Source organism: Apteryx rowi, unplaced genomic scaffold (assembly GCF_003343035.1).
Source record: "Apteryx rowi isolate R43461 unplaced genomic scaffold, aptRow1 scaffold_2, whole genome shotgun sequence".
NCBI classification, from domain to species: domain Eukaryota; kingdom Metazoa; phylum Chordata; class Aves; order Apterygiformes; family Apterygidae; genus Apteryx; species Apteryx rowi.
The window spans coordinates 2,638,936-2,651,755 of record NW_020448307.1 but is presented as its reverse complement, the minus strand read 5'-3'; the positions used below and the strand labels follow the sequence as shown (position 1 = coordinate 2,651,755).

The following is a 12,820-nucleotide window of genomic DNA, read 5'->3' as shown; positions in this document are numbered from 1 at the left end:
CCGAGGAGAAAAAAAAAAAAAAAAAAGATTTAAACGAGACAAGCACCGGGCAGAGGTTTCTGAGGAAAAATGTGTCATCTGGAAGCGTATCGTCTCCGTGAATAATCCCGCCTTGTCCCACTCTCCCCCCGGGGCCTGTGCGGGGGGGCTGCTGGATATCACTGTTTGGTTTCGCTCTTTTTGACTAATAAACGTGCATATAGATTTATAATACTACTTTTTGCAACCCAAACAGTGTACGTTATACTCCTTTTACTGATCAGACCTTGTTAGTCCTTCAGCTTAAGTTCACAGAGATGAATCTCATTACTTCCCCAGCATGAAAAATTTAGATAATTCTTTGGATTTCCTGGGTTACCAGTGAAGGGATGGATGCAAGCGCACGCAAAAACCGGAGCAGAGACTGAATGCTTTTAGACTTTATTGTTTTAGATACATAGTCTGAAAAAATACTATGCATTCCCAATTGTCAAATCATATTAAACAAGCATATACATTTGGTTATATTATTATTGTTTCAAAGTAAGAACTGAAACCATTTCAGAAAGACTGCTGCGTGGAGATCTTCGGTGAATTTTGAAACGATTTATTTGCAGAAGATTGCTAAAACGGGTCTCGGGTTCCAATATTCCTTTGGTCATTATTTTATTTGACCTTCAGTTTTCTACAACATGTTGTAGAAAACAGCTGGATAATTTCATCCCGATGGGGCGGACAGAGTGCTGGAGTAACAACAGATTTTATAAAAGAGATTTTATTGTATGTCAGTCGACAAGAATATTTTTATGAGCAGTTTTGAGAAATGTGACAATTTAATTCTTTACAAAAGTCTCCATAGATGACTTTTTGATATACATGCTAATATACCAAAACTGAAAAAATCTTTAATTACAATTTTTTTTTTACACAAATGTTATATTTTAACCCCTTCACCTTCTTTTGAAAATAGAATAGGCAACATGTAGGAAAATGCCTCATTTGTTTGCTGCATGTACTTGCTAAAATACATAACAAAAAGCTGTAATAAAGTGAAGGGCTTAAAGGGGCTCCAGATGCCTCAGAAAAAAWTTATCTTTAACAATTCCAGGGACCTAAATGCCCTCCCAATTACAACAAGTTTCCAGATTTCTCATCCAAAATGCTGAATGGCCTCAGCTTCATCATTTAACTGGAGTAAATATAGCACAGAAACCTATAAATGTGAAAAGTACTGAAGAATAAGTTAATTCCAAGGAGAAACAAAGATCTAATTCTGATATCTTTGTTTTTCATAGACAAAACCAAAGTGAGCTAGAGAAACAAAGATACGCAGATAGAATTGCCTCTAAATAAAATGCTTTTCCAAATCTTCTGTAAGGCATCAAGAGGTCTTTAAGTAATCTGTTACCATGCAAAAATAGTATATTTTTTCCCAGTTTACATTCATCTTGTAGCAGTTTATTTACATATAGATCACTGGTTTGTGCTTTTAACACATGGAAAATAAAAATCCTATAGTTAATTTGTTTCATTCCAGATTATTTAAGTCGAATTATTTTCTGCTATATGCAACAAAATTATATCCATGGCAAAAATGACACTGGACATTACTGATGCTGATATATASTTATTAACAGTGATGATAGATTGCAAAATGCTACTTTATCAATAAAGAACTCATCATCTCTCTCTCATCTGGGGTATATCAACTATTTTAACCTGCACATGTACTTTTCAGTACAGAAAAATTCCATATATTTCCTGTCAACGGGGGGTTAAGACCCARTACTGATTTTGTGTGTGATTTCTGTTCACCCTTTTGTGTGTCTTTGACCATTTCTGTGGCAGAGTGGTCTTTTGTCTGTGCAACGCATATTGAGTGAAGAACATACAAAGTATATAAGTAAGCAATAGTCGCTTCCTGGAAGATGTATTTTATTCTGGCTTTCACATACGAGTGCTGGAGACAATCTTCCAGTGATTCAAAGGCATAGCACCAGGCCCAGGAAGAATCTCCCGTTTTGAATACGTAAGAGAATATACTAACCGCAGCATACTTAACACATAGCCTTCTGGGGCAGCGGGTATAGGATTGCTCCAGACTCTGACTGCGCACTGAGTCCACCCACAGCAGGACTGAGACCTTCTGATTTCTGTGGGCTTGCTGTGTTTTTGAATTTTCTAGACAGCAGAATGAACCCCCACCTGGTAGTGATTAGTTAGAAACAGTCATTTTTAAGCCATCAGGAATAGGTCTGTTTACAGAGAAGGGTAACTTGCATTGCCATTAATGCAATGGCACTTGAGTCATGAATCTTTCAGTAGGACAAATATATATATAAAAAAAAATCTTGTAACTAGTTACCTTGAGAAAAAATAAACTTGTTATTGGACAATCCTGGGGATTTTCTGTGGTGATCACAAAAAGTAAATAAGTCTACGAAAGGTCAAAGCAAGACAATATTCCTGGAATTTGAGGAGGAGCATGTCTCTGCCTAGCTCATTAAATAATTCCTTACACATATACTCATGTCAAGTTTTAGTCTCTTACAGCATTGTTATGGTTTTGGAGACAGAGATTGATCTTTGGAGGAAAATCTGATTACACAAGAAGGTATCAGAGACAGCTTTCATTTAACTCATACGGCTTCTCACAAGATCTGGAAATATTCACACTTTTGGTGTGACAATTGAAACAATTTCTCCCAAATTTGGTAGCATCCTAGTGTGGTCAAGTCTTTTTTTTTTTCCTGTTCTTTTGGTGTTCACATCATTAGCTCGAGTACATCTGATATTTTGCATCAAATACCAAAAGAGGCCTACAGATATGTTATTCATTAACAAAACAGCATTATATACTTAAAAAATAAAGAGCCAACCCAGCCATAAGTAAACCCATATTAGGATCTTCTATACTTAGACAAAGTTACAGTTCCGTTATCTAGAAAAGTCTGGCAAACTGAAACCAGCTTAGGAGAAAAGTAAACTAAATTCATGCGGTCCTGAAAAGGGCCAGTGGAAAATAGCTTTTTTTATTTATTTAAATAACTAGTTAATTTTTTTTTTTAAGTAGGTTGCATTAAAACAAGGAAGAAATTGCACTGAGTCCTCATTGCTTTGAAGCATACGTATGTAATGACCGTCTTTTGGCTGATACAAAAATGAGATGAATGAGACTCCTCAAAGATGACAGTCCTTTACAACTTGACCTAAAGAGCCAGATTCTGTAGCTGGCAACAGGAATTCATATCCTCTGTAGATGTGACACACTCAAATTCCCCAGTGAACCTATCGCAGTCTACATCAGTGAAAAATGGATGTGAAACCATCAGATCACAGTAGTGGTATTTCTTTCTTGTTTTGGAGTGATATGAATGATTACGCGGGAAGCAAATGAAGAATCAAGCGTAAAAGGGATTCAGACCAACACTTCCACATTTGATTAATCATCAATCACCACTTCCTTTGTAAGTGATTATGTTAACAAGTTTCCTTTGTATCATTTTGTTCTGAAATTACTGCAATAAATCAGTCTTTGTGTAAAACTAACACATTAATTCAATTTATTTCATTTTTTAAAGCATGCATTGGATTTTCAGAGGGAAAGTAAGAGATAATTTAGATYAATAATTTAATCTTTTAGCTTCGAAAGTCTACAATGGATTCCAGTCTAAGAGAGAAGATAAGTGTGCTTTCTCTGCCCTAGCAAAGAAGATCTAGCAGGCACAGCTCCATGCTCGTATGCACTGGTGCAACAAACAGCAGCTATTAAAATATACATATACACTTAGGACCCTGTTTAGCAGGAGGAAGCCTCCAACAGTCCACATATTCAAGCTACCTGACTTCTACAGTTTTCTCATTTTGTTGTACCACGCTTCGCGTCAGGACAGAGTACTAGAGTCTGGTCCTGTCCCACCAGGGACTTGCCCCTTCCCAGTGGCTTCGCTGGCTCTGAAATCTGCGGTTTCACCCGGCCTCATTGCTGTTCATCCAAAGAGGCCGGTGGAAGCGGCAGCAGCGGGAGCTGAGGCTGCCGAATGTCCAAGCGCAGAGGTGGGGTCCTAGGAGGCCTTTCTGCAGTCGCGTCCAACGTTTCGCCGCCCCCCGTGACACCTTGCAAYGGAAGCGGGTGGCGAAGCCTTCCTCCCACCCTGGGCCTTGGGGAGGAACCGTCCTTGCTCTTCGGCAGCTGCCCCAAGGATGCGCTCCACTGCTGCGTTCCAGCAGGCCGCGGAGGCTAGCCTTTCTCCAAAACAAACCTGTTTTGCTAAGCCCCATTCAAAATTGCGTTGTGCTTCTTCTCCTTATCGCTGTCTCTGGCAGGGAGCGAGTCTGACCGGGCTCCCCGGTCCTAGCAGCACGTTAAGTAATAACGGAGGGACGGGGAGCGTACGGGTTAGTGTGAACTCATTCGCACGCGCTCTCTGGTGCCGTTTTTTTTGTTTTTTGAACTCCCCCAGGAAGCTGCTAAGAGCCAGCAATGCTTTAGCAACCTTCCCAGTCTGAGTAGTGCTGATGTCCATGCGTGGCCCTAATGCAAAACCAGCACGGCACGTATAGACCGAGTTCRGGTGAAAAGGAAATAGAGGGAATTCTATCCTACGGCTCCCTAACACGCTCTTGTCATTTCAAGGTAATACTAATCTGGCCGTTTCCTTTAAGTATAATATACTAAGAGGCCTATTAAGTACAAATACCAGGAGATCTGCTCCTATTTCTATTCTGGCTGTTAGTTAGGTCATTAATGATTACATCAAATCAATGTAATTTATATCCTGCAGCATATAAAAACTAATACTTAATATATAAACCAATATCCAGCTTGAAGTTCCACATCAAGGAAAATAAACTTTCACCATCGATCACTGATTGTTTGAGGTAGACCACATTATTGAATTATCAACAATTTTAGTCCCTAATCTGTTAAGTTATATACAATCAAATACCAACAGACATACCCAAAATTCTTCTCTCTGTTTAATCAGAAACAATTGTAGTTAATAATAAGTTTCCATAATTTACTTGGTCATGGATTGARATTTCTGTGTATTTTGTGGGTATTGAACATAATTTTTAGTAGTCTTCTACTGTGCACATAGAGTAAAAACAGATTGTATCCACACCTGATGAAAAAAGGGAGGAAAACGGAAATTATGATTAGTGGTGAAATCCTGGAACAACGAAAGGCTCAAATATAAGATTCAGGTGCTTATCCATTTCGGCTGTGCCGTTCTGCCTCTGTTCTTGCGAGTGTTATTCTAGCGTTGCTACAAAGCCCGCTGCTGCRAGGAGCCCTCCCGCGCCTTCAGATGGAGATGCTTGAGTACAGCTCTTCGATTTGTCTTTTGAAGTAATCCCTTAGTTCTGGTCTCTTAGCCTTTAACGTAGGCGTCAGCAAACCGTTTTGTACCGAGAACATATCGGAGTGAATGTAAATGGCTTTGACCTGTAATAAAAAAGGAAAATATTCATAGCGGAGAACCACAGGCAGGCCACGCAGTAAGCGCAGCTAATCCCCGCAGCCCTGCTCCGGTCCCCTCCGCCCGCCGGTCCCGGCGCAGACCTGGCACACCACGAACCACCGCGCCTGCCTGCGCTTAACCAGGCCCTCGGGACTGTGAAAAGCCGGCGTTGCAGGCTGGAAATCGAAATCTGAATCGGCAGGTGCCCACTGCGGCTGTTTGTTAGTAACTCCTGGCTCAGCACCGTCACCCTTTGCCCATCCGACCTGCTGCGATTCGTGATCCCCAGACCCGTCTGCCTGCRTTTTGCTGGGCTGGGAGTTGCAGGAATATGCTCTGCCGTGTAAAGGGGGTCCCCAGCCATACGAATATTGGCCATAATGTCTGGCTTAGTGTTAGGATTTAACAGAGATCCAGTTTTAAAGCCCTTTGGTTTTTTTGAAGTGTAAAACATTTCTCCTTGACTTTTAGGAAGATGGCAAAGCTTTCGGCACTACTTCATTAATTGCAAAATGCTAGCAGAATCGATTAGCTGAGAATATTTCATGCTGTGAAGACTACGGCAGGAGCAAACCAGACTGATTAACCCAAACAATTATGTGCACTACATACCATGCTTTAGATTGAATTTCATTTTAAAATTCATTTCTATTGAATATCATTTCATTTTCATACATTGCAGGGAAATGAAGAATAACAGGTTTAAGTTTAATGGTGCTTCTGCATCACTCAAATATGGTGACAGCCCAAATACAACCAAAACATCCCCTTGATAATTATATTTAAATGATTAATTCTTAAGATACTCATTTTTAATACAAGTGCAATAAGTATTTTACATTTTAAAATGTGATTTTTTTAACTTTGTTTTTAATGCTATGAAGTACAATCTTGATTTCAGATCTCTCCCTCTGAAGCGTCTGTAGCTCTGTTGCAGAAATATTTACAAAGCATAGAAAAGGATCAGCACACAGACTGAAAATAAATAAAACAGCATTTCCTACGTCACTTGTAAGAAGGGTAATTAAAGACCCAGTTTGTTACAGTGCTTTCAACAGGAGAGGAATCAGAGTCCTACAGAAATTTATCTTGCCCACTGGTTATCAGACCAGAGAGATTATCTATGTCCCTGGAACGGATTTTTACCTCTGCACCCAAAACTTCCACCAAATTTAATTCAAATTTCCAGCATGAGTGGAAGGCAGAATCCTGGTGTATATTCTTCAAAGGAACGAATACAACTTGCCAGCATTAAAGCTCTCTTTTAGAAAACATTGTATGCAGCTACAGTAAGAATAACAAATGCTAACAAATCTCCATTCACTATAACTGGACAAAGCGTGTGCCTGACCATGATAGATAATGTGTTAGTCGTTTCATTTTACCTGCTCAAAGGAGTGAAGTCCGCTCTCCTTACCTAAGCGGACCATATCTTCCATTATTGCTCGCTGCAGTTCCTGGGTTAAAACACACGAATTCTCCATGAAATACCATGAAACAACTTCACGTAGCACAAAATAGCATTGGTCACCAAGAAAACACTTTTCTGAGTAAAGTTCAAGCACATTATTGACAGCTTATATATAATTTAAAAAATTAAATTAAATTAATTGTATTAAAAAATGTTCAAGTAAGTGTGATGCTATTAACTCTTTCCTCTGAAATGTAAGGCTAATATTTTCAAGTTTAGATGGCAAAGGCTAAATGTTTAAATTTGCAATCCTTCAACCATTTGCCACACTTCTAGCTGCAGAATTGCTTCCCACCGATGCCCGCGGGCTGATTCCATGGCATCGGCGTTCAACGATGCGTCTGAAGGTGGCTCAAGCTCTGTAACTTGCCATTTTTAAAGTAATTCCTATTATATCATTGACTGAACTCAACAAAACCTGGAGGGCATTATTTTTCATGAGATTTTTAAAAAGTATGGATCTTATGCTAGGAAAAGGTCCAATCATTTGATAGGGAAATGAAGATGAATCTTTTCTTGGCCAGCGATTACTGAACCTATATAAATAGGAACAAGTTGGGGAGGTTGGACATGCCTTGCTCATTTGCTTTTCTTCTGAGCGTATGATTGCTTCACAGCTATCATCTCTTGGTATTCCAGGTAACTGGTAATTAGACGCGCAAACGAGGGGATGTTGCTTAACTTCACCATAACGGGCCTTTATTCTCCGCATCCCGGGCTCCCCGCGCGGGAACCCGGCTCCCTGCCGGCACGCGGCAGCGGCGACCCTCCGCCACGGCAGCCGGCACACGTCACTGTATCCGGGTTAATCCTGCTTAAGAGACTGCTCTAATGGGGTTAATTTTCCGTGAAGGCACAGCTCTGGTCAGCGGGATCATTAATAACCAAGGCTGGCTTTAACTAGGTTACGCGACAGTGGGAAAACGTGCCTGGAGTGCGCGCAGATACAAACCTTATTTTTGCAGAGTTCGGCATACGTTCCGTCAAAGCCTCTCTTCTTGGCCCAGCCTGGCATAACTTCCGAATCCGGTACCACGATCCCCACCAGAAAGGCCTGCGGGTGAAGGAAAAGGCGTTTCGGCCGCAGTCCGAACACCGCTGAAGGTGCTTCGCCTGCCGAATTTGCTCCCGCGCAGCCCCACCCCGCACGCCAGCCTTGCCGGGGCGACCGTGGCGAAGGAGAGCTGCGGAGACCCCGAGGGCGGCAGCGAGACAAACCCAACAGCTCGCTCGCCGGCCACGGTACCTCCCCGGGGCTCGGGGCAGCTCCCGCGGGGCTGGCAGCCAGCTCCAGAGCCGAGCCGAGCCATCRGGGCAAGAGCAGTGGCCTGCTCCGCTCGCACCGTCCCCGTTTCCTGCCCGGCTCTCCCTGCTCTGCGTTAACAACCTGAACGGCTCTAAAAGCACAGAATAAGCAGTTAAGATTTTCTGAGAGCTGAATTTTTACCTGCAAGCTGTCTCCGTGGACGTATATCTGGGCAACGGGGTCACTGCGGATGTAGATATTCTCGATCTTCTCCGGTGCAATATATTCTCCCTGAGCGAGTTTAAATATATGCTTTTTCCGATCAATAATTTTAAGAGTCCCATTCTGTTAGGAGGAAGAAATGAGAGTTCCCGGAGAAGTTATTTAACCGCAGAGACCCAGCATACAGCCTGCCGTCTCCACCTGCCCTTTCATTAAAGAGGTGACGACAGAGCCGAGCAATACACCCCCCCGCCAGCACGTGCGGAGGAGCCAGAGCAAGAGCGAGCGTGCACATGAGTTTTCATGCATTTGAGAATAAGAAACGAGGTGTGTTAGCGGCAAGTTTTCCAACAACACGTAACCACCTTTCATTTGGAAAATGGGGTCAGCAGAAGCATTTCCTATAAAACAGTTTCTTAAAACAAATGGCATTTCCAATTGCAAAGTACTCTCTTGAGTAGGTTGAAATTTCTCTTTTGTACTCAGTAATATCTGGAGGAAGGAATGAAACCCTGGTAGTCAGAAGAGCTGTTTAAATTGCCAGAAAATGCTTCACYGACATATGGAGCTTTTTCTGCGAAAAATAAACCCATTTGTAAAAATGAACTGGCCACTGACATGCTGAGCTTATTCCACAAAAACTAAACTCATCTGCAGATGCATTTGCTTGAAAATTTAAGTTCAATACTTGAAAATTTAGAGGAGATGATACAAGCTACATAAGAACCAAGCACGCGATCAGTACACACGGGTAACCATTTCCCAATGTCTCCCGTGTGAAGCCAGCCTTCCTCGTCCAACGCCTCAGTTGTCTTCTCTTCATCTTTCAGATAACCTTTGAAAACATTTGGTCCTTTCACACATATCTGCAAAATAGTCAGAGATGCTAATAAATTATTTTACTATTCTGCCATAAATAATAACAAGTTAAACAGTAATTCATTAAAATTTAAATATTTTAGTTATTGATTTCATAATGACTGTGCTCTGTGAAAATTAAAATACATAAAGCATAAAACTATCTACAGATTTTTTTGCACACTAATGGATGTATGAAGCAGGGAATGCAAAACTGACTTGCTTGTCGTTGATTTTTGTCCAGCTTGCAGTTACAAACAAAGCAAGTTATTGCAGGAAGTTTAATTTCTGTGCAATATAGAAATCGAATACAGAATGTAGAAATAGCAGCAGTTCAGCTGTCCTTAGCTGAGTGCTTTTAAAGTAATCAGATGCAGCAAAAGGTGGAAGCACTCTTGTACCCCCTGGTGAATTACCGCCCTGCTGCTCTAGTGCTGACCGCAGTCTACCCTTCCCGGCTGTCGTGCAGAACACCTCCACCCCATGCTCCTTAAAACGCCAACATGCTTCTGTCGCTGCAGCCTAGCACAGCGTTAACTGCCGAGAGCTTTATACAGAAATGCGAGCCGCTACCTCTCCTTCTCCTTTGGAAGCAAAGTAGTTCAGCTCTTCCACATCCTTCAGTCTGATCAAATTACAGGGCAAAGGGGCTCCTACGTGACCTGGAAACCAAAGTTAGTAAATCGTTTGTCATCTCTCCTATAAACAAGAATTAGTATTTTATTAGTAGCTGCTTGCACGTTGCGGATGCTCCCTGTGAAGTGTGATGTTCCTGCAGCAATTGTGCCTGTGAGCAGAAGCAACCTCCTCATCTGAGGTTCCGAACTACGTTGTTCCACTATTTAATATAACAAACATTCTCTTAAATCCAACAAAACTAGTAATCCAGACAAGGCTAACAGCACAGGGAACACAGAGATGAGCGTATTGCAAATTATATTGTCCAAGGGACAGTTCCAAATCTTCTCAGGCAAACCTGCACAACAGCTGATCCATAGAGATTTATTCTGGACTGGCGGTATTTGCAAGAGCATTACATTTGCTTAAAAKCATTCACACAACGGTAAGCGCTGCGTAACACCCTGTGACACTGCAATCCAGGGTTTTCTAAAGGAACGTGCGTTTCTTTTCTTTCTGGCAATGGCAGAAGAAAGCAGGTACCTGACGTCCAGTCCCCGGGGGTGGTGAAGGTGCAGCCGGCGGTGCACTCGGTTTGGCCGTAACCCTCGTAAACCTGACAAAGAAACGGGCATCTTGAAAACTGCACGAYATGTCGCTATTACAGAACACAAATTCCAGCGATCGCCTCTGCGGCACAGACCTCGCGCTGGCCCCGCCGGCCGCCGTGCACCGACGCGCGTTTACAACGCAGGGACGCTTTCTCGGGCCCTCGCTGCGTATACAGCCACGTTTACCTTGCCGCGCACCACCACTACTGCGCAGAGCAGAACAAGTTCAGCGATCGGCTTTTGAGTCAAGCAGTCTGCTGCTCTATGAGAGAAACTTCTTATTCGTGGGAAAAAAGACATTTTTGCGGGACCTTTYGAAACACACCCTTTAATTTTTTTTTTCCACCTAATTTCAGGCTTTTGAGTGAGGCCTTTTCATTAGAAACTAGTTGCTCTGCGCTTCCTAGGGAAAGAGAAATAGCGCGGCTGAGGTCCTAGGTGGGTTTGTTGGCATCCGAAGGGGGCTGCGGGTCTCCACGAATATACAGGATTAGGCCGGTGTCGCTCAGGCCCTAGCGTATGCACTAGCGGATTTACTGGAGCGCACGCGGACACGTGCCGGGAGACACCTGCGGTGAGTCTCCGCTTTTTGGGGGGGGCAACCACAGGCAATAGTGGTGCCGTGTCCCTCCCGCGGGAACTGAGTGTGAGAATGCGGGAGCTGAGCGCGGGAATGCAGGAACCAAGCACGGGAATGCGGGAACCGAGCGCGGGAACGTGGGAACCGAGCACGGGAACCAAGTGCAGGAACGTGGGAACCGAGCGTGGCAACATGGGAACCGAGCGCGGGAACACGGGAACTGAGCACAGGAACGTGGGAACCGAGCACGGGAACCGAGCACAGGAACATGGGAACCGAGCGCAGGAACATGGGAACCGAGCGTGGGAACAGGGGAACCGAGCGCGGGAACACGGGAACTGAGCGCGGGAACCAAGCATGGGAACGTGGGAACCGAGCGCGGGAACATGGGAACCGAGCGCGGGAACCGAGCACAGGAGCGTGGGAACTGAGCGCGGGAACGCGGGAACCGAGCGCGGGAACGTGGGAACTGAGCGCGGGAACCGAGCACGGGAACATGGGAACTGAGCACAGGAATGCAGGAACCAAGCACAGGAATGTGGGAACCGAGCGCGGGAACATGGGAACCGAGTGCGGGAACGCCGGGGCTCCCGCCGCCCGGGGCAGCCCCTCGGCAAAGCCGTCCGAGCCGCCGTCCTGGCTCCGCCTGGCGCCCGCGCCCTCGTGCCGCRCGCTTCCCACCCGACCGCGAGCGAGCGCTTCCCGAGGGCCGGCCGGCCGGGCAGGCGGCACGCACCTGGCAGCCGAGCGCCGCGCGGAGGAAGCCCAGCACGGCCGGCGACGCGGGCGCAGCGCCCGTCACGATCATGCGGACGCGGCCGCCGAGGCTCGCCTGTCGGGACGAGAGAGCAGAGGGGAATCGCGGCGCGTCACGCGGAGCAGGAGCGGCAGCGCCCGGGAGCATCCCGGCCGCAGGGCGCGCGGCGTCGGCCCCGTCCTGCCTTGGCGCAGCTACGGACACGGGAACCACCCTGCGGCTCCGCAGCCCCAGAGGCAGGCGGCTAAATATCAAGAGCCATCAGGGTCTCGCTCCCGGAGGACCCGCGCCCAGGCGACCCGCTCCCGCTCCGACAGGAGCACTCCAGGTGCGGGGCCGTGCCAACCCCCATCCTCGCTCCAGACTGGCGGCGCCCGGCTCTTCCCCCCTCCCTTTTCTTCGCTTTTTTTGCACCTCGTCGTTTTTAATAAATTGTCCCCCAAGCCACCTAAATGATGACGACCCCTTGTTACGGCAGATGACCTTCAAATACTTGCAGACGTTATTACATCAGTTCCTCCGTTGCCTTTTACCTTTTTTTTCTCCCCCCCTTTATTTCCTTTCTCCAATTCTAAAAGTTAAAAAAAAAAACACCCCAAAATCTTCTCGGGGTGACGGCCGGCCCCACCAGCTCAGGCCGGGAGGTGCCTGCTGGCCCCGCGGCCGGCTCCCTGTTCCCAGCTCCCTGTTCCCGACTCCCTACTCCCGGCTCCCTGCTCCCTGCGCACCAGCCCAGCTCAGCCACGCGTGAAGCTACTGTCCGGTTCTTCAGCTAGAACCACAGCGGCACGGCTCCAGGCAACTCGCCCCATTAAAAAAACGAAGTAATCGGAGCCTCCCGGAGCAGCGCAGCACCTGGAAAACCTGGCTTGAAGCCAATTTTATCCTTTTTTTACCCAGGAGATGCGTGGCGCGCAGCAGGACGTTCTCATTTCTCTGCCCTCACGTTAAAACCTCACTTACGTGTGTGTCTTTCTCAACACCACTGTGTAGGTTTTCCTAGGGAAAAAAAG

At 45.4% G+C, this 12,820-nt stretch overlaps 2 protein-coding genes across 6 annotated transcripts in view; both read right to left on the bottom strand.

Moving 5' to 3' along the window:
* The window catches only part of MEIKIN (meiotic kinetochore factor), a 20,383-nt gene extending 15,371 nt beyond the window's left edge, over positions 1-5,012 (bottom strand). Inside the window, exon 1 of the mRNA XM_026063532.1 lies at positions 5,005-5,012. Within this exon, the coding sequence (XP_025919317.1) occupies positions 5,005-5,012 (8 nt within the window). The remainder of the gene's footprint in view (positions 1-5,004) is intronic.
* The window catches only part of ACSL6 (acyl-CoA synthetase long chain family member 6), a 34,683-nt gene continuing 22,330 nt past the window's right edge, over positions 468-12,820 (bottom strand). For all 5 annotated transcript variants that reach the window (XM_026063215.1, XM_026063217.1, XM_026063216.1 and 2 more), the window contains exons 14-21: positions 11,787-11,882; positions 10,403-10,475; positions 9,815-9,903; positions 9,133-9,249; positions 8,363-8,506; positions 7,868-7,969; positions 6,830-6,901; positions 468-5,428 (exon numbers count right to left, since the gene is read on the bottom strand). In XM_026063215.1, the coding sequence (XP_025919000.1) occupies positions 5,288-5,428; positions 6,830-6,901; positions 7,868-7,969; positions 8,363-8,506; positions 9,133-9,249; positions 9,815-9,903; positions 10,403-10,475; positions 11,787-11,882 (834 nt within the window). In that variant the 3' untranslated portion in view covers positions 468-5,287. The remainder of the gene's footprint in view (positions 5,429-6,829; positions 6,902-7,867; positions 7,970-8,362; positions 8,507-9,132; positions 9,250-9,814; positions 9,904-10,402; positions 10,476-11,786; positions 11,883-12,820) is intronic.